This window comes from Sparus aurata, chromosome 6 (assembly GCF_900880675.1).
Source record: "Sparus aurata chromosome 6, fSpaAur1.1, whole genome shotgun sequence".
NCBI lineage: Eukaryota > Metazoa > Chordata > Actinopteri > Spariformes > Sparidae > Sparus > Sparus aurata.
The window spans coordinates 22,938,699-22,966,303 of record NC_044192.1 but is presented as its reverse complement, the minus strand read 5'-3'; the positions used below and the strand labels follow the sequence as shown (position 1 = coordinate 22,966,303).

General features: G+C 40.8%; 1 protein-coding gene across 4 annotated transcripts in view; it reads right to left on the bottom strand.

The window, feature by feature from the left end:
• Positions 1-27,605, bottom strand: part of LOC115583205 (retinoic acid receptor gamma-A-like) — a 46,857-nt gene that overhangs the window by 9,953 nt on the left and 9,299 nt on the right. For 2 of the 4 annotated variants that reach the window (XM_030419761.1, XM_030419764.1), the window contains exons 2-3: positions 17,626-18,025; positions 16,377-16,397 (exon numbers count right to left, since the gene is read on the bottom strand). In XM_030419761.1, coding sequence (XP_030275621.1) covers positions 16,377-16,397; positions 17,626-17,794 — 190 coding nt within the window. In that variant the 5' untranslated portion in view covers positions 17,795-18,025. Of the gene's footprint in view, positions 1-9,645; positions 10,324-16,376; positions 16,398-17,625; positions 18,026-27,605 lie in introns of those variants that run through there. The other 2 variants (XM_030419762.1, XM_030419763.1) reach the window with 2 other exon arrangements.

Below are 27,605 nucleotides of genomic sequence, written 5' to 3'. Positions count from 1 at the left end.
CCTGCCACCTTCAATGGATAACACAGGACTGAACCAAATGTGAACTCCCCCCCACACCCCACCACAGCAACCCCAACCTGAACCCACAGCTTGTCATTAACAAGAGTGGTAAGGTTTCAAAAAAACAGAGAAGCAAAGGCACAAAGGAATAATCTAATAAAAACAAGAGAGGGAAAAAGAAAAGAGAAAGAAAGGGGAAGACGGAGGTGAGCCCGAGGACAGAAACTTCCCAGTGGCCGAGAGGTTAAATAAAATCCTGACCATTTAACTTTGACCTTGACTGAAGGAGGCCATTACTAACTACACGACCAGCAGCTCGCTTTAAAGTTCAGAGTGCTTTTCAAATATGACACAACATTCACTTAATCACGACTGCCTCCATCCTAATGATACATCACTGTCATGTGATTAAAAAAACAGAAAAGCAGTAAATTGTGAAGTTGAGAAGTTAATCCTACTCCTAACTGGATCATTTTGTATTTTAAATTGAACTTTACAGGTTCAACTAGTTTTACAACAGTGATATGTAGGTGTGTCTGTTTTTAATAGAGGTGTGTATATTATTCACTGGGGAGACTTTTTGTAAAAATGGAAACACCTACTGGGATCACTACACAACACTGACCATTAAATCATTGATGACACATCTAAAAATAGATGAAATAATTAATTAATTAAATAATCCGCAAAAACATTATCAGTCATTGTTTTTCTAGACAATGTGCCAAATGTGCTAGAAGTTTCATCTGCTTCTTTTTTTGATCATTCAAAGCAGGACAACCCTGTCAATAAATCATGTATGCACAGACACAGTAACAAACAATCAGTAGTGATGCATTGTGATTTAAAAAAGTTGATTCTAGTATACACATTATCTGCTTAGTGACCCAGGTGTATAAGAAAGCACTGAGAGTCTCGCTGCAGTTTGTCCCTTGTGTCAATTTACTGCTTTTGTTCATCTAATGTGATAGAAAACTGAATATTTTTGAGATTTGGACTCAGTCATTCTAAATGAACTATGTGAGAGCAGACCACTGGCCTTTAGAAGAGTTTTCAGTATGTTCTGATATTTCATCATCCAAATGCTTTACAGATTAACTGAGAAAGTAATGGGAACATCAATCATTATGGAAAATGACTGTCAGTTGCAGGCCTCATAGAAGAACTGATGTTTTATCTGAGATTATAATTTCGGTCTTTTCATGTCCTTTTTCCCATTACAGTATGCAGGACAAAGAATCATGTTTCACGTGAGTTTATGAGTAAACAAAGAGCTGCTTGTGAAGCAGAAAGTAAATACTATTATACAGAGCCCATGTATAGGAGGTGCAGGTGCATGAATGGTACTGTAACCTGATCAATGTTTTCTGTTTATATAGTGACACTGACAATGTAAAAGTGGCCCAGACGGAACAAGCGGAAAATAGCTCCCATTGAAACAGAGAAGCTGCATCTGGCGCCAGAAGAGAGGCAGTGACTGACACTGTCTGAGGGCGGTAAGAGCGGGTGAGGAGGGAAACATGACGGAGGGAGACAGGGTGAGAGACACTGGGCTGAAGGGCAGCGAGGGGCGAGCGGGGGAGGAGGGAGGAGGGAGGAGGGGACTTTACCTGGCGTGGAGAAAGAGGGAGAGGAGCCAAAAAGTGTCAGCAGCTGTCATCACCCTGAACTGAGCTCAGCCTCAGAGCCTCGGCTGGAAAAAAATACCTCTCTCTTCTTAACCTACAGCTCACCCCTTAGCGTGTCACAACATCAATCGGCACACCTCGGTTGGATGCAGAAGAGACAAGATGACTCCCATGAATCAGCCGGATACGCTCTCACAAGCGAGCCGAACTTTAAATGTAGCCTGGCACTGCACAAAGAAAAACTGTCTTTGTTATCTTTCATGAAGCTAAATAAAAAATCCCTTCTAGCTACTATCACCCACAATACTATAGTATTCCTTGAAATTACTTCACTTGATCTATTCTTGTGTCTTCCTCACCTTCCCCCTCTCCCATTTACTCAGTGTTTGTTGTCAGATCAACACATCCCTGTTTAGACAACAGAAGCTCCTCTGAAATCAGACACCTTCCTTATCAGCTCTGATGCCTGAGAGAGTCTTGAAGCACAGGAATGACACCTTCGCTCCTGAGTGGTTCAGTGTCCCATATCCATACTAACTGTATGTAGTTTACCAAAAAATGCAGTCTTTAGTCTACAGTAAAATGTTTATGCGCTCAGTATACAAGAAACCAACGAACAGGAATTGATATAGTACTTTTGCAGCCTGAATAAAATACTGGAATTTTACATTTGTGCAAATGTCGGAGACCACTGTTCAAGGCTTTGTTTTGACATTTGTAAACTCTTAACCACTGGGTATTTTTTACAAGACATCCACACGCCTTGTTTGAGGCGAGATAAACAGGTATTGAAAGCCAAAACTTAATGTGTTCAAAACCCTAACAAGGTGGTTCCTGTGCCTAAACCCAACCACACCATACACCGAAAATGTTAAAACTCTATTTGGTCATTCTGAGGTAATTACCATATAAAGAGGCCTATTACATTTAAGTTGTACAAGCTAAACAGTTTCAACAACTTAAAATGATTAGTCTACTATAATTGGTAATGTTGAGGTAATCTGTGTAATCTGTGTAATCAGTGATGTCCACTGCAGTTAACGAGCTGACCAGCGAGCCCCAGCCTGCCCCTGTCCAACAAGTCCTACTAGCGCCATAAACGCTAACACTCCCCCGGTTTCTCCAAACCGGGAGAGTGATTATTATTTGTTACTTTTTTCTGAGAGCATGAGTGTGAAATTAATTTCACATGAAGGTGACTCCTGATGTCCTTCAACACTAATCTGTCATTCAGTGTTAAGAACTTCATGAGAACGATAACTGCGACTGACACCATGTGTCAGCGAGCTGCAGCTGATTACCTCCTATAGGCTGAACACAGTACACAAACACACGAGCAGACTGAGCATGTGGTTTGTTTTACACTTATATTGAAGGTGTCTTTCGTTCCTCTTGGAGGGGCTGTGTGCTTGACACATTGTGACATATGGCCTATAGGGCCTGCAGCCTGGCTCGACCTGCCAACATCGCACATCTCATTGAACTAGACTTTGGCCTGGGGCTTGGAAGAGCCTTATGCTGGAGAGGGGTGGAGGATAATGGACTTTGGTATCGATGCAAACAATTTAATGATGAATAACCCGAGCTTATCATCATTTTTCGTTTGACTAAAAATTTGACAAAAACAGTGATACAGATAATTGCAAGAATAAAATAAATCTCAAAAGATGGCAAAAGTGCGACTTTGACTTGTATTTCTTTCACCCCGAGTCCTCAAAAGATTAATCTGAGTTTTTACACAACCTCTCGCCTGACAAAATGTTCAGCAGCATGCTGAGGAATGTGCATGCACATGTGAATATGTGTGTGTGTGGGCTGCTGCATGGGCCTGCAGGTCAGATGGACTGCGTGTGTTTGAGGGTTTTTAGTGCGACAACACTCACAGAAAACAATGTGAGGACGGAGAGGGAGGGTGACAGTGGAATAAAAGTCACTCGTTATGAAACAGCCACAACACGTACCGTGACTCTGTCAAGTCAATTTTAAAGGGAAATGTCGAAGCAACTTAAAGACTGATTATGTCACAGGATCAATACGTTTCCTTAAAAAATGCATGTATTCAGCTTAAATTGACTGTACTGTGTTGTAATTCATGAGCGGAGGAACAGCGGGGGAGAGCTTCAACTTCAAATATGCTGAGCGAGTAATTACCACGACAGCAGGGAGGAGATGGGGGAGATCTGACTGACAATCCCTTTCATCAGCTGTTCTAAGTTCAATACCAGGAGCCCACCCCCTTCCTCCTGTCCTCCCCCCCCCCAACTCAACCCTCGGTAATAACCCTCTTCCCCCCTCTGTCCTCTCCTGCCTTCCTGCCCTGGCAGGAGGAGGAGTCCTTCCTGTCATTGGCAGCGCCTTTTAAAGGAAAGGCTGTGAAAACCAGGCTACTGTCCAGGAGATGGCTCCATAAAAAAAAGCAGCACCACACACTTGATAGGTGGCACACACACATACACAAACACAAACACACAAGCAACAGTGTACAAAGGCACACACAAAAAACACATTTGCACAAGCTCACCTACAAAAACAGAAATCCTGGCTCTGTCCTCAAACCTGCAAACTCTTACACAGTTGTGAACTTTATCCTGCAGTTTTAAATGTGCTGCAAAAGATTTTGGGACGAAAAAAGCATTAAATACAAATATAGGAAGTCACAGTTTACACTCATTCAAAGCAAAGATTTATCACAAAACCTGTAAAGTAACAACGTTCGTGTAATATTTTGCTTTTTCACTGCCATGGAGTTGTGCTTTGTCTGCAGGGTGGGGGCTGTGTTTACGGGACAGGTTGTTAAATCAGGGTTTGTCCCATTCATCCTGCTCCCATTCATCATCATACATAGGCTACAACACACCCTTTCTTTTTTTATAACACCACACAGTCAGCTCCCACCTCCATACTGGGCATCATGAATACAACAGACGACACGGCCTCTCACACACATATACTTCCATTATAACTGTCAGGCAATGTGAAAAATTTTAGATAGATTAAAGGCATTTTTGGTATGAAAATAATTGAGATGTTAATCTCTTGTCTTATCTTATGTTTATAACATAAAAAGTTTTGTTTCTTATTATATAATGAATGACCAGTTATGTTTTGAGATACTTTCAAGGGTCCTGCAATATGAACACAGTAAAACAGTATGTAATTGTCTTGTATGACAGTTAATCATTAATAAAGATTTTTCTCTTCTAAGTCAAATATCTTCTCTAAAAGTACATAGTGCACCTTTAATCATAACTATAATGACTATATGGAAATAGTAATTTTATCGCTGATGGAGTTGTTTGCTTATGCAGCTCCATCAGAGTTATTAAATAGAGAATTAAACTGAGGCTGTTTTATAATCAGCTAAAAGTTCCTTTTAGTATATTTAAGTTTGCAAACTTCTATTGTTTTGCATTTTTATGTGACTGGTATGTACACATGTAGCACACTGTCGGGTATTTGACGAAAAGTTTAGCATAAGGTGATCTTTTTAATTCAGGCCAAACTGAGCAGGGATTAATACAGTGTGGTGGAGACATTCTTGGGAACTGTGACACCAAAATCAAAAACAAGCTGGAGCATGAACTCACTGAAGATTTCAAGCAGTTTGACTGAGAAACAGTCACCAATCAGCAGCTTTCGGTGACGCTTCTCTGAGTGCTGTAACTGCACAACTATGCTATTGTAAGAGTCGTCTTTAGTAGGCTCAATCTGATCTCATCTACTATCCATCACCTGCTTGTCATGAGTGCATTCCCAACAGATGAGTCTGGAGGCGTTCGTAGTCCAATGCTAACTGTAACTTCATTACTGCGAATAACCAGATTAGAGTAATAATGTGATTACAGTGTTTTCCTGATTCACGGTAACTAAATAATCTGACGTGACATGATGTGTTTGATAATCTTGTTTATGACCACAGAGAGAGAGAGACACGTGTGTGGTTGTGTGTGGGTCCAAAGAAAACAGTGAGACTGCGGTTTTTTTCTGCCGATGAACTCACAGAGCACTTTCAGCACAAACACTTACCGACTTGCAGGGTAGGTTGTAACCTGAAACTCTCCTCCTTTTCGCTGTTTGTGTGTTGAAATGCTGCTTTGCTTTGGCCTTTGTTCGTTCTGTGACTTCACAGGAAAGACTCGAAAGTACTGTATGAGTTCAGACTAATGTGTAAACATGGACTTGCAGGTCCAAGTGTATGTATTCAAATACTGGCTAATAATTATAAAAATTGCTTGAAATATATATTTTTTGGTTGGTTGGCTGCATAAGGGATTAAGTGATGTCATTCTCTGAATCAACCAGACTGTTCTACTGACTCTTATTCTGTCTCTCAACCACTTTGCCGTTGTAACCACATTGTTGATTGTACCAATAGTCATCCCTAAAATATTGTTGCAATATCAATATACTTGGGTATTCTGTTAAAATATGGTGATATCTGATATAGTTAAATTTATGATATGATATTCATTTATTGTGGTACAGCCTGAAAATATTGCAATATTATGTTATCAACATTTGTGGTGGCACAACTTTCTGTTTTCCCTAAATGCACAGCTTTTGAGTTGATCAACATTTTCAGAAACAGGTTACTACATTTGAAAAGTTCACTGTTTAAAATGTAAAGTTTTAAGATCCATTGTTATTGTCTTGACAGCATCATTAATAGCAATAAACGAGCACCTGAATATTTGACCTACTATAACATTAATGAGAGCAATTACTTAATTCCAAATATAGACAAACTTCTGTTATTATTTTTCTAATCTTGGCTATTATTGACTTGAAATGGTTGTTGCTGAACTATTCTGGGAGTAGTAGTAGGTGTAAAGCTGTTTTACTACAGCTACAGGAATATCTACTTCCTCGCAGACATCACACGCTGGCTGAATTTAAATGTCCAGGTTCAAAGAGGTTTGTTCAGGCTTCACAGTCTAATTTCTCCCTCACAATGTGCTGAGAGACTGTTCAGGAAAGACAGCCCACGGGCACCATGGGGGGACGAGTATAGGCCAGTATTTCATGACCCAGTGACACAGATTACCTCACTTTATTTAAGACTGGTGATACTGGTGTGGCTAAAAATAATTACAGGAGCCGCTCCAGTCTTTTATCTCACAAATCAGGCACACATCTTCTGTCTCAAACTGCTACTGGCAGTCTGTTAGCCGCTCTCCTCCCGCGTGATGGTGTGATGGTCAGGGAGCATTGTTAAACGAGCTTTGAAGAGCCCGCTTAAAGCAAAGAGGGTGCCAGAGAAAAGGGAGATTACCACTGAATGAAGAGGAGAGCATTTCCCCTCCAGGCCTCAAACACGAAGATACAAAGAGTTAATCCAACTTCATCCCTCCACTCTCCTTTCAGCCCCCATCTCTTTTAACTGCCCATGCCCCTGCACGCTGCCTAATCTCTTAATTGACCCTTTGTAATTGTAATTGAATCATTAAAAGTTCTTGGTTGCACAACACAAGGCGTGTAAACTGAGCCATGGTGAGCAAAGAATACACACAAACACACACACACACACACACACACACACACACACACACACACACACTACTGGAAGGGAAGATCAAGTGTAGAAAGAGGGGATGTTCAAGAGGGGAGAAAAACAAATGTCACATAGAGGAGAAAGTGTTCTCCCCCGCTGCACAGGAGGCAGTGACAGAGGGAGAGAGGACAGACTTTGGCATGTCCCCGCTGCCTTTAATGCCTCCTGACAGTGAAACAAAGGAAGGCAGAGAGGTGCTGAACTGCCTCACATAAAAAAAGAAAAAGCCACAGGAAAAGATGACCCCCGCTTAACACACACACACACACACACACACACACACACACAGGAGAGAAAGCTCGTGTCAAAAAGACACAGAGACCAAAATGCTCTGAGGTGTTTAGAGCTCAGTGTCCAACATGTTCACTGAAAGCAAACTTTTATACACTTTCTAATGACAGCTGGTGATCATCTATGCAGGATTATGAACATTATGGACTTTTATTTGATCATTTAAAAGGTCAACATGTTGACCTGGACCATTACCAATGTCAAAAGGGTCAGTGTGGGATATAATTTCACAAGTTGGGGAATTAAATAATAGTGGTGATTTCCCACTGTGTCAAATGGTTAACCATAACATTGTCAATTTTTGTCTCTTAGTTTGACTGTAATCTGTTTAAATGTGAAATTCTCTCAGGAATAACAAATATAGGTTAGGTTAATGGACCAAGCTTTATTTTTAGGAATTTGATGTTTTTTTGCTGTTTCATTTTTACTACCTATGCTTGGTTTTCCTGCTTCTGTTTGTGGATACAAAAAGACAGGACTTGTATTTGTATTTGCTCCTGATGCATACTGAGGTGAGATTTCTTCTAAAAGCCTTCAGGGGTTTTCTGAATCTCACCTGCACAATCTGCTTCTTTTTTGTATTGCTGGGTTACTGCTGCTTTGATTTACTGAGCAGATAGAATCAAACAAATTCGTTGCATGATCTCCATTAAAAAAAGTTCGAAAAATAATTAGGCTACCTGCAATTGTAGAGTAAAGAGTACCGATTACTGTTCAACCAGAATAAAAAAAATAATGCTGAGTCAACGCTGCACATATGGCTGCGACAATCTTTACTGACAATTGCTTGTTTGATTTTGATTGTCATTTTGTCAGTAACAGTTCTAGTCACAGTGGAGTCTTTCAGCTCAACCTCATGTTTGAGAGGTGCTGATTTTGTTAAAAAAAAACTTTGCTGATGAGCTGGATTAAGGCATAAAGGTACGAACAATCTGATCTGTGGTCAGTCAGCTGACATCTTTGTTTCTTGGCTGATATTTGACCTGTAGATTTCACGGCTAAAATAAAAGATCCTAAACTTGTTGATTTCTATACAAAGCAACACTGATTCAAGAACATTTGAGGACATTCATCTGGCAGGTTGGCATCTGGCGAAGCTCCTTAGCGAGTTGAAACAGGCCCTGCTGTGGTGTTTGTCATCCTGACTGCTCATCCATCATCATTAGCGAGCACTGAGGGCTCGACAGGGCCTGATGCCCTGGTATCTCAATAATTACTGAAGATAAATAGACTCAAGGTGCATCCTGAGCACAGTAGAGAGAGAGAGAGAGAGAGAGAGAGAGAGAGAGAGAGAGAGAGAGAGGGAGAGAGAATTTTTGAAAATAAAACTCAGTGACACATGTGAATGGACTTCAGCGGGTCCTTTTTCTATACATAGATAGAGTCAATGTTTGATTTTCCGAGCCACAAAGTCAAGTGTAATCAATGAGTCTGAAAGAGGACAATGACAAAGGTCTGCTTATTGTTATGAAGCTAGATAGATGTATTAAACTCATATATCTCTGCTGTGGTGGGCAGTTTTTTTTACCTTTTAACACTTAATATCAGAACCAATCTGGGCCTCGTCTTTGTGTCTTTTGAGGCTTTTTTTAAACAATGTCAAGCCTGCTGAATAGGGAAACAGGAAGTGCTTATATGACAAATGATTTGTGCTGTATCTTTTAATACTTCTCATTCTCACAATCATCTCTTATGTTAAAAAATACATTGAAAAGAAAAGTAAAATATTGTCTGTCGTCAGTCCACTCAAATCTTCATCTATCTTCTGTAAACTCTGTATTCTGTGTGATTTCGGGGCACGTTTGCCTCCAATCTGTCAGCGTTCAGCGCTGTTTCTGTTTGGACGCCTGCTGCTTGTTGTTTTCTGGACACGTCGCCAGGGTCAGGCCCCCCGAATTGTTTAAAAGAGCTGTCAGTCATGTGAAGTCATTCATAAAGAAAACAAACAGTGATGATGTATAAATATGTGCCTCCCCAGCTCACTCACTCAGCCTCACAAAGCTCACTAAGCACATAAACAAACAAGGAACAGGGTGAGAATGGGTACATAGAATCGAAAGGAATCTGACTCTTCCTGTGGAGAGAGCTCTATGATAACAAAACCAGGACTCTGATAAGAGCACACACACACACAGCTGTTCTTTTCCAGTCTGATGGACAGGATGAAGTACTCACACTGAATGCTGCTGGTCCCGGCCCAGGCGAATGGGTCCAGGCCGGAGAAGTAAGGGGTGGCCTTGGCGAGCATGCAGGAGCCTTGTCCGGACACATCGAAGAGGGGCCGCGGGGCCAGACCCAGAGCCTCCATACAGTCAAACATGCTCCTCAACTGCAGCCTCTTTGCTTTTGTTCTGAGAGTGACTGTATAAAGCTGAGACAGAAGCTTGCCTGTGACTGAAACTCAATGCCCTGCCTGGTCCAGGTGTTCCCTGTCTGTCTGCCTATCTGTATTTCTTTCTGTCTGTCTGTCTGTCTATCTGTCTCTTGCTGCCCTGTGACCACACTACCTGTCTGTCCAAACTATTGTCTCTGGTTGGACAAAATATCCTCTTTCCCCCCAGAAAACTCAATCTTCTTTTCCCCCAGATCACTTGCTCGCCTCACTGCACTGCCTCTCCTGCTGTAACTGATCTCAGCTCCCCTCTCGCCGGCTCTCTGGGCCTCTCACACTCCACCACAGGCACAGCCAACTATCTGCATGCTCCCTCAGCACAGAAACAGGAGGTGGGGTCGGGGAAGAATAAGAGGGAGGGACGCAATGCCCGAGGGGGTGTGGACCTGCTCTCCGATTGGCCGCGCACCAAACTTTCTCCCCCCTCCCTCGTTTCTCCTTCAAGTTTACCCAACTTGCCTCTTCATATTTCATATCCAGCAAATGAAAACAAACACTCCTCGCCTCCCCCCCCCCCCCCCCCCCCCCCCCCCCCCCCCCCCTGCCCCCGACTCTTTCTTCTTTCTCTCATTTCTTTCTCTTGCTGCATTAATTCCCTTTTTGTTTTGCCACAGCAGGGAGCATCGCCTCACCTCCAGACAGAACAGCTCTGCCACCTCACAGAGTCTGTTTGGAGCGAGAAACAAAGGTGCTGGGAGAGAGAGGCAATTTAGTTACAGTGTCATTAGCTAATTTAACCTGAGACTGGATGCTTTCCTGTTGTGTCTGTACGGGGACAGTAGGATTATATACCTCTCTGGGGTTTAAAGTGGCCACAGGAACACACACACACACACACACACACACACACACACACACACACACACACACACACACACACACACACACACACACACTAATTTCCAACAATTGTCCCCCAAATTAAAAGCTTATAATTTGTTCTGTTTTGTATTTTTACAGTAATTTATATTCATTAGAGATGCACAATAGGGATTTTTTTCAGCAGACAATGAGCTTCTTCTCGTGGCCAATACTGATAAAATAATGGATATTTTCAAATTTTTGTATTTTAAAAAGAAGTTCCTAACCTGTAGTTTGTACACACGTGAGGGTAAGAAAAGCTAAGATGAACAAAAGATGGTTCACTCAATATTTCATAACTCTAATAAGATTTGTTGTGTTAAAACTCGTGGACTTTCCCCCACTCCTCTCTGATCTCATTTGGAAGATGTATTGCAATTTGCAAACATGTTGTCTTCTTCTTCTTTCTTCTCCTTCTTCTTCTCTGTGTTTATTGGTTGATCCCAAACCAACTTTTATGATGCAAACACCTACTGCATTGGAGTTTGTAAAATGCTGTGCTTTCGAAGCCAAAGTCAGCAATTTGGCTTCATATTATTGTTTCTCTTATCGGCTCAAATACCACCAAGGTTAATAAAAACATTGATAAAATAAATTTCCTTATACTAGGCCGATAAATATTTTGCACCCCTTATATTCTTTTTCATTCCTTATAGGCGTATATAAAATAACAATATCACAACAGTGAAAACAGTGATTTCTTGAAAAGTCCCTGTGTAATCTGCAAATTGGTACAATTTAGTAAAATAAAAGTTCAGTCAGTTATCAGATTATAGATAGTTACGTTCAATTTCTGTGCAGCTGTTTATTTATAGGAGAATTTCATTAAAGGCATCTTATTTTGAGGCATAAGATGGCTAGGGGCTAGCTGTTTAGCATGCTAACTTCAACACAGTATGTAGACATCTTCGCCATAACCATGACTATAAATTTAACACATGTCCCTTAATCAGAAAAGTTATTTTCTCATGTTCTGTTGATAATTTTAACAAAATCCATGGGAGGTTATTAGAAATTTGCAGACCATCAAAATGTTACAGAAGAAAGAGTGAAAATAAATAATTGGTGCTTGATATGGATAAAACACAAAACAAGGACTTTACTGCAATTATAAATTACAAAATATTAGAAAAAAAAAACCATAAAGGCTCCCCAGCACTCCTAATGGACCTGTTGGACTCTATTTTTGCAATTTGGGTTATGACCTAATTCAGCGAATCTAACGATTGAAGTCTGATACGTTTCACTCCTTCATCATTCTGTCTTCTTCCTTGTCAGCAGTCGTCCACCTCGAACATCTATCTGTTGCAGTTTCATTGTTTGAGTCTATTAAATTCTTTCTCTCTTGTTTGGTTTTGGCATGTGTGCCGTTATCTAATTCAATTCCTTCAGTTCAAGTGGATTCGGTTATCTTCCCTCCTGGAGCTTATTGGATACTTCAGTCACACTGAAGTGCGACTCCGCTGCAGGCGAACCGCACAGGCCCTGAGTCTGGATAGTTTGTATACGAGACAGCCTAACCCTCCTCCTCCCTTTCCTTCCCTCGTTCAAGAGGGATGAACTCTGGAAGAAACCCCCACTGGGGCTCTAACACCCCCCTTTACACACACACACACACACACACACACTGACTTCCCAAACTGTCCTGCCTGTGGCTTCATATGTTTCTTTCTGCTCTTGTGTGTTAAAATTCCCTATTTTTCTTTGTTTTTCTCTTGTTGTTTTTTTGTTGTTTATATCTCCCTCGATCCATTTATTTATTTGTTTTTTCATTATAATTCAAGATATCAGAATGTAGCCCTTCTTCTTTACTCTTTATTCATGTTGCATGTTGTGTTTTAGTTATCCCCTCCACTTCAGTGAGTGGACTTTTTACCTGTCTTTCACCAGGACACACACTCACACACACGCACTACAATGACACACTGCAGGGAGCTGAGCTGCACAGTATCAGCCTGCTGAGCTCTCTCCACACCTTGAGACAATTACCCTCCCCGCCTTGCAGCACCCTGCCCCCTGTTGCTGCTTTGAGGCAAGAGACATACAAATGCAGGGCGAATGTGAAGAAGAAGTCTCACTTTTACTAAAACATGAACTTACTCCAACTACTTTTGTTTCAGCTCTCTGTCAGACACACACACACACACACACACACAGTTTACAAGAAGAGGGAGTCACGTTACAACTTTTCACAATCAGGTTCTTCAGCTATTCATCCAGTCGTCATGTCTGAAACAAACACACAGAGCTGAACAATGGCCTCTCTCTCTGTCTCTGTCTGTTTCTCCACCAGCAGCTCCTCCAGCTCGGCCGCAGATATTTGCACAAAGTCTCACTGCGGTCATCAGCCGGCGCACAAATATAGTCACAAATGTGAGGCAAGGAGCGCGAGACTGCTGGTTTGTGATATTCATGGGTGTTGGAATGTGCAGCCTACAGAGTGGCAGTGGAAATGTGTGTGTGTGTGTGTGTGTGTGTGTGTGTGTGTGTGTGTGTTCGGACGCATGGACAATTATGTGTGTATGTGCTTAAACAGAGTGCCTGTGATGAAAGACACAAAGAAAAACACACAAGCCTCACTCCGTGCCTTTAGGTTCAAGTTACTAATATCACACCGACACACACTCACACACACACACACACACACACACACACACACACACACATACACTCTCAAAACATTACAAAGAACAAGATGTGACTAGTGCAGAAATTACGAAAGGACATTGTGTTCATTGTGGAAAAATGCACGTCTTTTCCTCGTGATCACTACAGTCAGATTTTTCTTCCTAACATAACAGAAAAAGATTTAAGTGTAGAGTAGATTTTGATCCCGATGTCATTAAAAAAAGATAAAATAAGTCTTTCCAAAAAAGCTTCTGAGAAATATTACCTAATCCCCAGAAAATCCAGTGATGGCATCATGTCTTTACACCATTTCCAGGAAGCTCTGGGCAGAAAAGTGTTGCAGTGGTTCCCTGTCAGTTTTTTTTTCTTTTCTTTTCTGATTCCCAGTTCCCACTGCTATTAGGAAAAGAAAGGGGGAACCTTCTGTATGATTGAATGCACAGCAGGGAGCTTTTGATGTGGATATCCGCTAATTTTGAGTCCAGGGATGTTTCGAGTTTCATCTCATTAGGGAACAAAGTCTGGTTTTCCACTCACTCTGATGAGGACCTGGTTTGAATTAATTTGCAAATCCCACTTAAACCCCAACTGTAATTTTGTGTAATTTTGTTCACTTTGCACTAATGAGAGATAAGTCATTTATTGTAGCTTCACTCAATGGTTAAGAATAGGCTCATTATTTGCATGGCTATTCTTCCTCATCCTCAATTGAAACCGTTGCTGGCAAACTGCCACGACAAACAGTTTACATCAGGGATGTCTGCAGAGTTAATACAATAATTTATCCTTAAACTCGCTGATGGAGAAATGTGTCAACTCCTTTCTCACATTAAGATTTGAAGAGCATGATGAACAAGCTACTAATCAAGACATCACTGTTGGTTGTGACGACTGTCAGCTGCATATTAAACGTTTGTATATCCAGCCAGCTTTCCCTTGTTTTAAGTGCCACTTTTGCAGGAGACAAACTCCTCAAACGGGTGAGAATCTCTCTGTTGAGTATCTGGGAAACAGATTCAGCTGTGGCTCAACATAGAGGGAACAACTCAACACGAGTGCGAGTAACTGTCTAGCAAGTAGATATTATGACTGCACTCAGAGGAGAGGGTCCTATAATATCCACACCGAGCACTTTCCATGGCAGGCTGATAGTGGTCAGATGTAAGGTCAGACTTTCAGTCTCGATCAAATTGACAGCACTTTTTGATTTCCAGACTAAATTTGGACTTACGATCTCTGGACACTACGATCAACTTAAAAAGCATCTCAAAACCTTTTTTTTTCAAAGAATTTTTAAATCAAGGTTTTCCTTTTGTTTAAAGTTGGTTGTCTGCATTTAATGTATATTGCTGTCTTTTATCCACTTTTTGTTCTTTTATTGTGAAGCACTTTGTGAGGTCTGCTATTGACTGTCATCTCTTGTATCTTTTCTATTTGCCCAGGTGACCTGTAAGTGTGTTATCACGAAGAGATTGAGCAGCTGGTTGAAAAGAGGAAATGAGAATGTATACTTTTGTAATGTAATCTCATTATCTGGAAAATTATTTGTTGAATCACGGGTGTTGATCCTTTGTAAATGTGTCCTATTGGTCAATTAGCTTGGCGTCAGAAGTTAATTTATATCAGCCTGATTCATTTCCATCTTTCCATCGTCCTTTTAAATAGTATCACACAGACACTCATGCGCACACACAAACAAAGCCACACTTGTCTTACTGCACTAAGTACTCAGCATATAATTACCAATTATCGACACTACAAGCTGAAGAAACCCAACATGGTGTCCTGGTTTAACAGCGTAACTCTACTATTTTTCTTCTTGTTGGCCTCCTATCTAATCAACTTAAATGTGACCGATTTAAGTTGTTGCCGATAGGTCTTTTGGTACTCTTGTTTTGTTACGTGTGACCACCCTTATTGTCTTCTATCCTGACTGACATGATGCGGCCCCTCATATCTCTCTGCCTCTGTCTGTATATGTATAAAAGGCCCAGAGGCAGCATGTCAAAGATGTAATGACTGAGTCTGGGTGCTACGAGCCTGGTCATTGTCTCCAGAAAACGACTGGAGATAAACAGATAGCAGCTGCTCACTGAACACATTATCTGTGTGCACACAATGACACAATAGCACACACACACGCACACACACACACACACACACACATACACACACTGATTGAAAGCAGTGTTGAGCAGGTATTTCCACACCTGATTTCAGTCTCACAGGATCAGTGATACCTGACAAACATGTCTCTGCCTTAAGGGTTTGATTTGAACACTGCAGTCTACAGAATATTGGTCAACACAGCACAAGGTGTAACTGTCTCAGAGAGATATGTCAATGTCATGTTTTTTTTATACGCTTCTGTCATAAATTCACGATGATTTGAGTTTATAAAAACTGTTCAACATGTAATAAATAAGGTGTTAAAAAATGTCTCGTCTAAAATGTACCACCTCAGATAATGTTTGATTAAGACATTTCGTTGTCTTCATGTGAGGTTGTGTTTCAATGCAGAAAACATGTCACAGGATCAGAGTTTAGTTAAAAGGGTATTATGGGACATGTTACGACGCTGAGAGGTCAGTGGCATTATGGGTCCAAACCAACACGGCTGCAGAGGAAAAACATATGACTTTTCAACACATGGTCCAAGAGACATAAATGGCAATGGTCTGTCATTTATGTTTGCCAATTCTGAAACATTTTCAGACATTTTGTTTCATCTCAGCACAATTCTGCACTTGGGCGACTTTGACAATTACTGAGAAATGTATGTTTTGAGAGAGAGAGAGAGAGAGAGAGAGAGAGAGAGGACTAAAATAAATCTTCAAAAGACGTGGGATGTATGTATGATGTATTGCGATTATTTCATTGGACCGGTGTAGCCACATAGGCGTAGAAGCAAACACACCCATTGTGGGGCTTCATCAGACATACAGCAGCCAAATGTAGATGACTTGATTAACAGAAGGATGGCAGCATTCATATAAACACATGAATGAGTTTGAGCTTTGGGTACCTGCATCTATTGGTCTTGAATCTGCAAAAGTAAAAAAAAATATTATAAAGGTGAAAATTATCTATTGACAAAAGAGAAAATGCTAAAAACAATACCACAAAATTCTGCCTTTGTTGAAGTTTATTATTCGTTTTCTCTTCTTTTTTAAAACTGATGTCCAATGTGTGGTGTATAGTGTCGGAGATTGGAGAAGAAGTGACAGGCAAATAATTTTTATTTACACCAACAAAATCTGTTGTTTTATGCTCTCAGGTTGACTCTTAAACTCTAAAAATCACCAGCATTACAGGGAACTTGCAAGGGACAGAGTTATAGTCGTCCTTATTTGAATGCAGATTTAATCAAATAGTGCTGAAACCCTGTAATGTCTGAGTAACATCATTAAAACTATGAAGAGAATAAAGATTGCATAAAGATTGTTGTTTATTGTATATTAGAGCAAATAAAGTCTTCACTCTTTGCCAGTCTCTGTATGAACTCCCTCCAGGTTCTAGGTCAGCTGCTCTGTCCTCTATGTCAATGTGAAGTGCAACAGCGCCCCCTGTGACCCAAAATGGTCTCCATCCCAACAAACTGTTGAAACAAATAAGAAACTCTTTCATCTGCCAAAAGTCTAATCTTCCTTTTCAGCTTCTATCTGTACTGATGATGATTTGAATAATTTTCTATGGAAAGCAGCAAATTACACACAGGATCTTGTTATAGCCTGTTTTTTCCAGCCTGGCTTACCGCAAACTCAACTCAAGTCAACTCAAGTCAACTCAACTCAAATCAACTCTTCTTCTCTTCTCCTTGTTTCTCTTCAGTTCTCTTTTCTCTCTTCTTCTCTTCTCTTCTCTTCTCTTCACTTCACTTCACTTCTCTTTTCTCTCTTTTCTCTCTCTTCTTCCCTCCCTCTTCTCTTCTCTTCTCTTCTCTTCTCTTCTCTTCTCTTCTCTTCAGTGCATGATTTAAAGTTTGATTATAAGCCTAAATTGGCCCTGAGGACTTTTCTAAAATTCTCCACTGGTCAGGACACAGACATTTGGCACATTATCTTGTCATGAGCGAGGGCGTGGGATTTGGATTTCTTGCCTGCCGACTGACCCATGGGCCAGTTGGATCCCTAATGATTTTATGTAAACCATTTTCTAACACACTTATTTCTGGAGTCTGAATTAGTCTGGACATGTATTTGTAGTTGTGTATGATGAGATTATTCTGTAATGTTAGTAAAGTAAACGCATAATAAATATTTTTGATTACTCACACAACGCAGCCATCTCTTTAGGAAGGTCTGCCCCAAACCGGCCAAAGAGGTGGCTACTGGCCAGCAGGTCAAAGGGGGAGTGGCTCCGCATGGAGTTGAAGGGGAACGGGTACATAGTGCGGGGGAATCCGGTCATGTGACGCAGCTGGTGCTCCCTGTTGGTTGCCATCGTGAAAAGTGCTGCTGGGTACTCCGGTGACTTCTCTCTGATTGTTTTTGTCGTTTCCTCAGCCTGCGTTGTCTTTCGTCAGGGGCCTATGATGAGTTTGAATGGGCTGGTGCCATTCAGCCCCTCTCGGCTGCTGGCTCTTCTGCAGGGAGGTGAGAGGGATGCTGAGGAGGAGGACGAACTGAGGAGAAACCAGGAACCACGTGACCAAAACCTGACCAGGTCCAGACTCTGCAGAAAAGGAAAGAAGAGCAGGATGACGGGGTCAGATATTAAAATCAACCAAACAACCTGTAACCAAAACAATACCTAAAATAACGCAAAATCCAGCCAAAGAATAAAAGCCAAGAAGAAAAAAACGAGAATGTTGAAAAGCAAAAGGGTGCACGACACTTTCCTCCTGCTTTGTGTCTGTCTTCAAAGTAGTGCAATGATTTCAGGCAATGCCATATGATTTCAATCAGCAGGACTGTATTATAAAGGGTCTCTCTGTTCCCTCTGCCAGCCTGCCTGAGAACGGCCAGCCACAACATGGGTACAATTAACCCTTAACGACAACAGACACGCACAACCTACCCACTCTCCCTGCGCCCCGCACCACCAACCCTCTGCTGCGGCTGAAGTTTTCTGAAAGTTTGTGATGGTCACCTTCCCTCTCTGTCTCTGAGGACTCTGTGACCCTGTCGGTAAGTTAAATGAGGGCAGCCCTCCTCTCTTGTTTCTCTATGACTCTCTCATCCCCTTCAGTGATTTCATGAGTGGGTGGAGCTTAACTCTCTGTGGTGGAGCTGTGGTAAATACAGGCCAGCCAAAGAATGTCTTGTTGTTTTGGGCCTGCTTCGGCATGGGAATCAAACACCCGGGGTGGGTGAGAGGCAGAGCAAGAGAATTATGAATTTACAAATGTCCCACTAAGACGAAAACACAGAATCAGCACAAATACGAGTGATTCCAAGAAAAAATATGTTCCACATGTCCACATCTGTTTTTGAAAAACAGACATGACTTAGGTTCACATATACAGGTACACTATACAAACAATATATATAGAGGCTTAGGGAGTATTGGAATACATGGATCACGTCGGATACCAAAAAAAAGGATTGTATTCCGGTAAAGTTACAGGAGAAAAGAGGTCATTAGATTATAGATACATTGAAGAAAAAAGAAGGTTTGTAACAAGATATCTTAAAATAAAGAATGATATACTGCACACATAAAAACAGTGTTTCACACAAAATCGCTCTGGTGAAGAGTGTAATTGAATAACCATAGATTAAATAAAAAGTCATCTTATTGATATTTGTTTTTTACTTGATTGAGTTACTGATTACATTTTAAGTTACTGTATTGGAATATGTTTTTAAAGTAACCCTCCCAACACAATATAGCTTCTGTTACACACAGAAGATCCTGTCCAATACAGCTACAACACTTCATAATCATTAATGCATGGTACATTAATAGTTTCCATTAAACTTAAGTTCATAGGGTTTTTTAAAATCATTAAACGATTAAATGTTTTATAAACCATTTCGAAATCAATTGTTTATTAAGTAGGCTGCATCCAATGTTAATAAACCTTCAGAATCTGTAAATAAACATTAAAATAATTAAAGCATTTCAATGTTTATTAACAATGAAATAACTTTTATCTAAAGATTTACCATTTATTTCAATGTTACTGCAAAAGTTAGCCTCGTGCCTGTTAGGAAACTGCTCTAAACATGAGGGCAGAGCACACGGTCACGCAAGAATACATTTCACAGCTTTCATCTTCAAGGTTCGATTCGCTTAAATGATCTCTTTTGGTCTTTTGGTATCTATCAACACGGATCATGATTTGTTGAAGATAGGACATCGTTATTTTCTGAAAATGGAGATGATACTCAAAATCACATAAAAAATTCAACAGCAACACATCTTTCCAAAAACAGTGTCCCAGTTACTCTCAATAACCCACAGCGAGCAGTTTGCATAGGGACTATTTCTTCAGCAGAAAGTAGTTCTAATTAAATAGTACGTGCAGCCATTCACCTCTATTGCACTAGCTCAACATCTTAAAACCTGGACAAACATATCCAAAGTGTTTGGATGGCTCCATTCCACTTTGATTTAAAGACAAAATCTAACCATAACAGTGTGCTCCAGATTTAATCTCTGCAGATCCTTAGAAAGTATGTTTGTCTGTTTGCTTTTTATGTGGGTGGACAAACCCTGTTAAGCACATGGTGGTACTAAAATTAACAGTAAAAATCAGAACAAATATTCTTTTGTTGGGTGCTTCATCTTTTCTGGGTATTCTTACACATGTGCAATTTAATAATGCACATGTGATGGGACATTTTAGACTTTAAACAAAATGTATTGACCCCTTTGTTGAAACTGATGTCAGTCCTGCGACAAACCTGACCTTCATGAAAGTGATAATGTCAATGTTAATGCTGCTGATGCCCCTGTAGTCTGCGGTGCTGTTTCACTGCGTTATATTTTATCGAGGGCTGTTTCTCATAGTTATTGCACGTTCATTGATATAAACGGGCAGGACAAACTATTAGACCAATCATCGGACGTTTGTGCTGCTATTATTAGAGTAAAACTCTCCAACAGCCTTTTGTTATTACAGCAGCCATTTCTTCCCACACACACGCTCATACAGTACATAGTACAGATTCACACTGGAAGCCACAAAGTCAGCGCGGTGAGTGTTGTTTTTAAAGTCATATTTCCCATATTGACATTTTTTCTGTAACTGCTTGGCTCCGCTGCGGTTTTTCTTCACTGCGAGCCGAGGGCCAGCTAGGGAGAGTCCCTGCAACTATTTCCACAAAGAACTTTTGTGTTCGACCATCAAAGAATGTCAAACACAGGTTGGACAAAGTGTGTAGTGATTATAATAAGCAATTACATACACGGTGTGGAATGGACACTCTTTTTTTTCTTTTTTTGTTGCAAAACATATACATACACATGCCTCTGTAAAAGCAGAGCATGGAAACATGCAAGCACGGACACGCAGGCCGCAGACGTGAACGTACACAGATGTTCTGTGACTTTAATCATGTTCATGGGCAAGTAATCAGTGGGAAACACAGTGCGTTCACACATGCTGAAGCACCATTGAAAGCTGCAATTGACCTTGAAGAATGACGGAGTAAATACAGGACAGAGGATCCTTCCACAGATGCAGCTTTTGAGCCCTTCAAGTCGACTCTTTATCCAATCAAAATTCAGAGACTGAAATCACTAGTATGAAAGCCAGATGTATAAAAGGATTGGGATGGAGCGAAAAAAATAAAGTGTTGAAAGCTGGAAAAAAAAGCTGGAAAAAGATAGAGGGATACAGAGGGAAAGAGAGGGAGGGAGTCTCAAGCATCTGGCAGACCATGTGTAAGAAGTGAACAGAGTCCTATTAATTAGAGCCATACTGGAGACTGGATTAATAAGAGAAAGAACGGACTGTGGTAAAGCAGCATGTGAGGAGGGATGGAGGGAAGAATAAAAAAAAAAGCGGGCCGAGTGGTTGCAGAAAACATGCATAAAAATAAAGAAACAGTTTTATTTCCACTAATAAACTATGAAATAATGTGCGGCCAAGCCAAGGAATGGTTTCTTTCTCTCTAATGAGTAACACCCCCCTTGCCCTCCTTCACCCTCCCTCCAGGGGGAATACACCTAGGGTTGGGCAACAAAAGCAGCGCTGTGTCTCTGGGCCTCCAGGCCTCAATGCTGCTTTTATGAGACCTGGCTGGGTCAGGTCAGACTGGGTCACCTGGTCCTGGTCCCGCTGACACACAGACACACACACACACTCTCTTACACACACACACACACATAAAACACACAAATGATGCTCCTTTTTCCCAGACGATGACGATAAAAAACAGCTTTGGTGTAGAAGCGATGGGGCTTTCCGTCTCGTTGTCTTTTCCAACACGCTGCTACGTTTCGTCAGCTTTACTTGTTTTCACAAAACTTCCATCAAACTTCACTTTTGGGGAGCTGCGTCATTGCGTTCAGTCGCATTGTTGCAACAGCTGTAAACATGGTCCAGCTGTAAACGGTTGAAATGACAAAAACAATTTTTGGAATAACATGTTTTAAGTGCTTATTAGGAGCATCATCTGGAGCTGGTTATCCTGGGTGTAAATGTGACTGAACTTTATGGTTTTTCCATCTCAAATCAGCTTGAGGTTACAGTTATGAAACTACACACACGCATGCACACACACACACGCACGCATGCACGCACACACACACAAACACACACACACACACACACACACACACACACACACACACACACACACACACACAGAATGTCATTACTAAGAGTCCGTCCACACTAAACTGGTTAACTTTAGTTTTTATTTACATGTGACAACAACCTGTGTCCAGACCCGCAGTTCAGGAGGCAACATGCAGAATAATGAAAACCAACAGCACACTTGAAGCTCCTGCGTGAGCATGTGATAGCTCTGGAGGACTCGCAATTTGTGGCCGGCAATCATTTGTGAAAGGTGACACTGCCACCGTTTCCGTTCTGCATGTAAGCAGTACTTGGGAAATTCCCCAAGGCTGTTTTCATGAAGATCTCTGTTCATACTGAAATGCAAAAAAAGGAAAGATCTCTTCTGTTTCATTACTTTCTTGGTCAGCAAACAACAACACTGTCAGAGCCAACATCTGGCCCGGAGTCGAACTGACTCAACCGAACGTGCACAAAATAATGATTTGTTTGTAACTCATAAATGCCACGTGTTGATCAGACATTCTTGCTTCCAGTTTGTGCATACAGCTTAATGACATCTGTTTCTCTGATTGGTTCCACGGCAGGAGCCTTCCCCAGGGACTAGGAACCCCTTTTTAACCCCCCAAAACTCCCTGCTCTGGTAGAAGTAGTACCCATAAGTACAGGAACTTTGGGGGTGGGGCTTGTGGTGCTGAACACTTCTGATTGGTCAAGTATTTGCACAGCCTTTTTTTTTTCAGCCACTGTTTTTAACAATCTGCAGCCTCACTGTGCTTCATTGCATCAACATGGAGTTACAGAAAAATAAATATGACTGATGAACTGACAATCATCATTGTCTGCATGTAAAAACCGCCATCGCTTCTTCATACATGAATGAACTAACTTGCCGAATCATTGCATGTCTTTAAACCATGGTAGAACTGCAGACAGCACTGAGCTGAAGGACCATCTTTCTTTCTTGGAAAGTCATTCCAGAAACTGAGGGTTTTGGGCTGAAATGTGGCTTTTCTGTCAGAAGGGATTCTTAACTTTACTCCTACAGAGGCCTCCCCATCCACACAAAAACACCCAACCATCATTTTAAGACTCATAAGCCTCAAATGCAGAAAAAAGTTGCTGTCCCAACCAGAACTCAAATTAATGACTGTTCTATGTGCTGATGTATAATGCAAAATGAAACGTTTCCATAACATTATGGCAGTAAACAGTTTTGTAAGAGCTGCATCAATCTTTCGTGTTTTGAGAATTTTGGTTCCATTTTTAGTTGTTTTTTTTATGGCACGTTATAAAACAAATGTCTTGTTGGTCTGGAGATGGTCTGGTGCAGCATTTTTAAGGAAATAGATGATGGGAGAATTACAGTTAATCTTCAGTTTTATGGTATAATGAGTCCACTTTTAGGGGCTGCGAAATGTGCGGTGATAATAGGAAGTCTATGTGTCTTTCATTCTCAGCGAATCAACGGAAAACAGCCACAGTTAGAGTGTTCAGAAAATGCAGCTTGACAAGGATGCATATGTTAATGAAAAAGATACATGCCATTTAGAACTGGCCCTTTAAACTACTTGGCGTTAAATTCAATTCAAAAGCTTCACAATGGCAGCAACAAAAACAGTTGCACTGCCCACATACTCTTGCATGGCGTCCATCAGAACTTTAACATGTGTCGTCGTGCATCTCTTCTTTGCTTTGGAGTAAAAGAAGAGTTAAATATTTCATTTTCCAGGATTCTTTAAACAGTCCCACTCTGATTTAGAGTTTATCCCTCTTTATTTTTACTGGCATCATCTGATCCAGTCTTACTCTGAACAGTCTCTTAGTCACACTCTTTTCTGTCTCACGCATAAAATCCCCCATCAATGCCACATTGGCATCTCATTATTACTGACATTTAGCAGTGATCTCCTCTTTTGAAGGAACTAGTGTTTTATAGATGGGATGAATTAGGATTGATTTATTTGGAATGGGCTGCATGAGTTGCAATTTTTAGGTGTGAGTTGCCCTTTTTGTCATTATATAAGTGATGTAAGTCAAGTATGTCATGTAAGTGAGTTAAAATGAGTCAACGCTGACTTTTGGTTTCACACACACCTGAGAAGTGGTAAGTACTGACTTTGACTAATCCATCTGGCCTGACCTCCTTCATGTGTGGACCTTGTCATTCTTGAGAGGCCGGACACACCAAACTGAAATCAAAGGACTGGTGGGGATGAAGAACACACTGCAAAGACTGCAGCTGATGTCCAGAGAACTGGTATGTTCTGCGGCAGTGGTAGACTGTTTCCTCATTCAAAAAGGGAAACCTGAAGACTCAGGACTGTGGATACACAAACTATTGTTACGATAAAGTGGTGTCTTTCACACCACTGTCAGTAATGTAGCAGTTCCTGGTCAAGAATATGTCTGATAAAAAATAGGAAATGGAACTGGTGAAGAGTCGGGGGCGAAAAATTCAGCACTGATTCACACGACTGAACAGTCAATCAGAGTGATTTCTCATACCGAGCCATCCAGCCAACAATTCAACATGCTCAGTCAGCCAACAAGAGCTGCCCAGAGCCCACTAGTGCCAATGGTTCAGGGCACACTGTAAAAAACTACACATTTTCAACGATGGCCTTGAATATGGCTGACTGCCGACCCTCGGCTTGGTGTGCTAGAGCCCTTATGCTACGGCACCGGACCTGCTCTGAGAATTTAATATTGCCACAGATGGGTTTAAACTGCAGTTGGATGAAAGCCTGTTGTGTTTCATGCAGATACTAAAGCTAAACCTTGTGTGAGACGAGACAAAGGAAAACAGCATTTGATAACCTGGGAATGAGAAATGCTTGTTGTCACTGTGGCCCAGTGGTCCAAGATGGACACAAATCCGGTTCTTGCATGTCTGCCATCCTGCCATCTGGACTACAGGAAAAATGACATAAAAACCTCCCTATTTCCTACACTTTTTTGGACTGTACTGTCAACATTATTTTCATGGCAAAGCACCATGTGAACAGTGGGGAATTTTCAACTTGTCTCAGGGTACAAGCACATTGGCAGGTTTTAGGATTTCAGTTTCAGAAAGTTTCAGGAAGAAATGAGCAACAGCCTTAAAAACAGTTCAGATGTTCATATTTTCCTGGAAACAGTGTCAATTAAGTGACTCCAAACTGCAACCAGAGGGTATAAATGCTCCAACCACACAATGATGTCCTTTATCTCTTTAATCATGTGCTTGATTAGTCCTCAGTGCTGGTTTTTCAGGTGGATTACCCGATTGCGTGTTCACCCCAGAGAGAGTGCGAGCACTCATCTGAAAGTCTGAATAAAAAACAGATAATAAACACATTTGGATCTTTTGGACTGAGAACAGACCGAATGAACCAAAAAGTCTGCTCCTTCACTCAACACTCCAAAGTAAAAAAAGAAAAGTGTGTTTCGTCTCGTTCCAACTATTTAGTCATCTTTCTGTTTAAAAACTGTTTTCAAACCATGTGACTCAGCTGAAAAATAGGCTTCCTCTTGTTGAGCTTGTTGGTTTTGTTTGTTATCTCTAGAGGTTCTTTTGTGGATATTAGCTTTTCTTATCTGCTGTTCTCTCCCTTTTCTTCTGAAATCTGTTATTGTCAGTGTAATACTGAGCGAATGTCAATCTTTTCAGCCACTTCTGACTTGCACAACGGAATCGAGTTAATGGTTTTGTTTAGCTTTCGCGTGTGTCCATGGAGACAGTGTGTTATCGTCGGAGGGAAATCAAGAGGACAAACTTGAATATGATCTCCGCTTTTAAAACCACAGAGTTTCTGTACATAGAGTAAACTCAAAGGGAGACTCTGAGTGGATATGAAGCCTAAAAACTCCCCCGAAAACAGCCAAATGCAAGAAAGAACATGACTTCAGCGAGGACAATTAGAAGCAAACCATAAAACCACAATCAAATCTGTCTTATTCTGGGAGAAAGCAGCCCTGGGACGAGCTGCTCTGAAACACACTGAGGAGTAAATGCATATAGTGACACACAGATACCATTGCAGAGGAGGAAAAACATAGGCACCAACACCCACAAATAACTTAATTAGATTTTCCAACAAATGACCGTACTATATTTCATGTCAAACTGACATGTAAAAATGTTTTTGAGGAGTACAAATATTGCTGAGCCATAAACTATCCGTGTCAGACATCTATCTTATAACCACTAAATGTTTCTGTCTGTGCAAACACATATTTTCAATTTATGCGATCCATTATGTCAATAATGTACGCTCAGATGTATATATAAGGTCTGGAAAACAATCTGTTTTCCAAGTGTTGTTGTTGGTGCTGATCGCCAGACATTCAGGCTATTAAAAAGATTTCTAGCAAGCTGGATCTGACCCCTCTCAATTAGTTAAGAGAGGCCCAAAAAAATAAAAATACATTGAAGCAGGACGGCAAAATTGATAATCCATTTGGCCACCGTGATATGTCAACCTGAAGGACATAGTTCCACATTTTGGAAAAAAGTCATTTTTTTCTTTCTTGCCAAGAGCTGGACGATCATATAAGCCAATCATTTCCAAACAAGTTAGACTAATCCCTTAAATTCACTCCAAGTAACAACTCAGTCAATCCATGATACGTCCATCAAAACAGTTTTAGTTTAGTTTGTTTTAATATGACACTAAATCTACCAAAGGAATGTTCCCAGCCTGATATCACCAAACGGCGAATGAGTAACACATCAATGTCCCGAGTTATTTTGGGTGTTATCACACTGATTTTTTTATCTTTTTATTTCACCATCGCGTTGAATCGTTCACACAACCACTCAGTTACATTGCATATGCTTGGAATGAGTACTGTATCCTGAATGATGTAACTTTCAGGTAGGTGACCAGTGGAATTATTAACAAAAAACATTATTTAGAGTCAATATAACTACATAAAAAAGCTGCACGTTTTACTCAAACAGCATGTTTCTATAAAGACAGATTCAATATTCTTGTAAAACTACAAACTCAGAGAATAGGAGGTTTGGTTTTCCATGAATTACATACATGCTCATGTTCAATGTCTTATTGTTTTATTACATCTAACTTGTCTAGTTTGTTGAACAAAAACACACAAGTGTAGCAGGTGACTCATTAATCTTTCACCATTTTTAACTAAAAAATGCTCAAACACTTCAGTGTGCATGACTGAGGAATCTTACAAATCCAGCTAAAAGTAAACCGGTTTTCTTTGAAAAAAAAATCTGTATTAATGCTGATATTGTTTGCTAATTATCTTGTGTGGCCTGTCCTCTTCCTGTCACCTTGGTGGAGGGGAGGCCATGTGTCTCGGATCACCAAATTGCAGCTTGGCAAAAGATTTGCCTGCTCCGTCATCCTGCAGGATTCACACTCTTCACGTACATTTTATAATCTACTTGATGCTTGTATCATTGTATTTTGTCACTGTTGTCTGAGTACTCTGAGATTGAGTTTTTTCTGTTCTATACACACAAGTTTGTCCGTCTGGGAGAGGGATCCCTCCTCTATGGCTCAGACTGAGCTTTCACATTTACATTTTAATTTCCTTGTTACAATG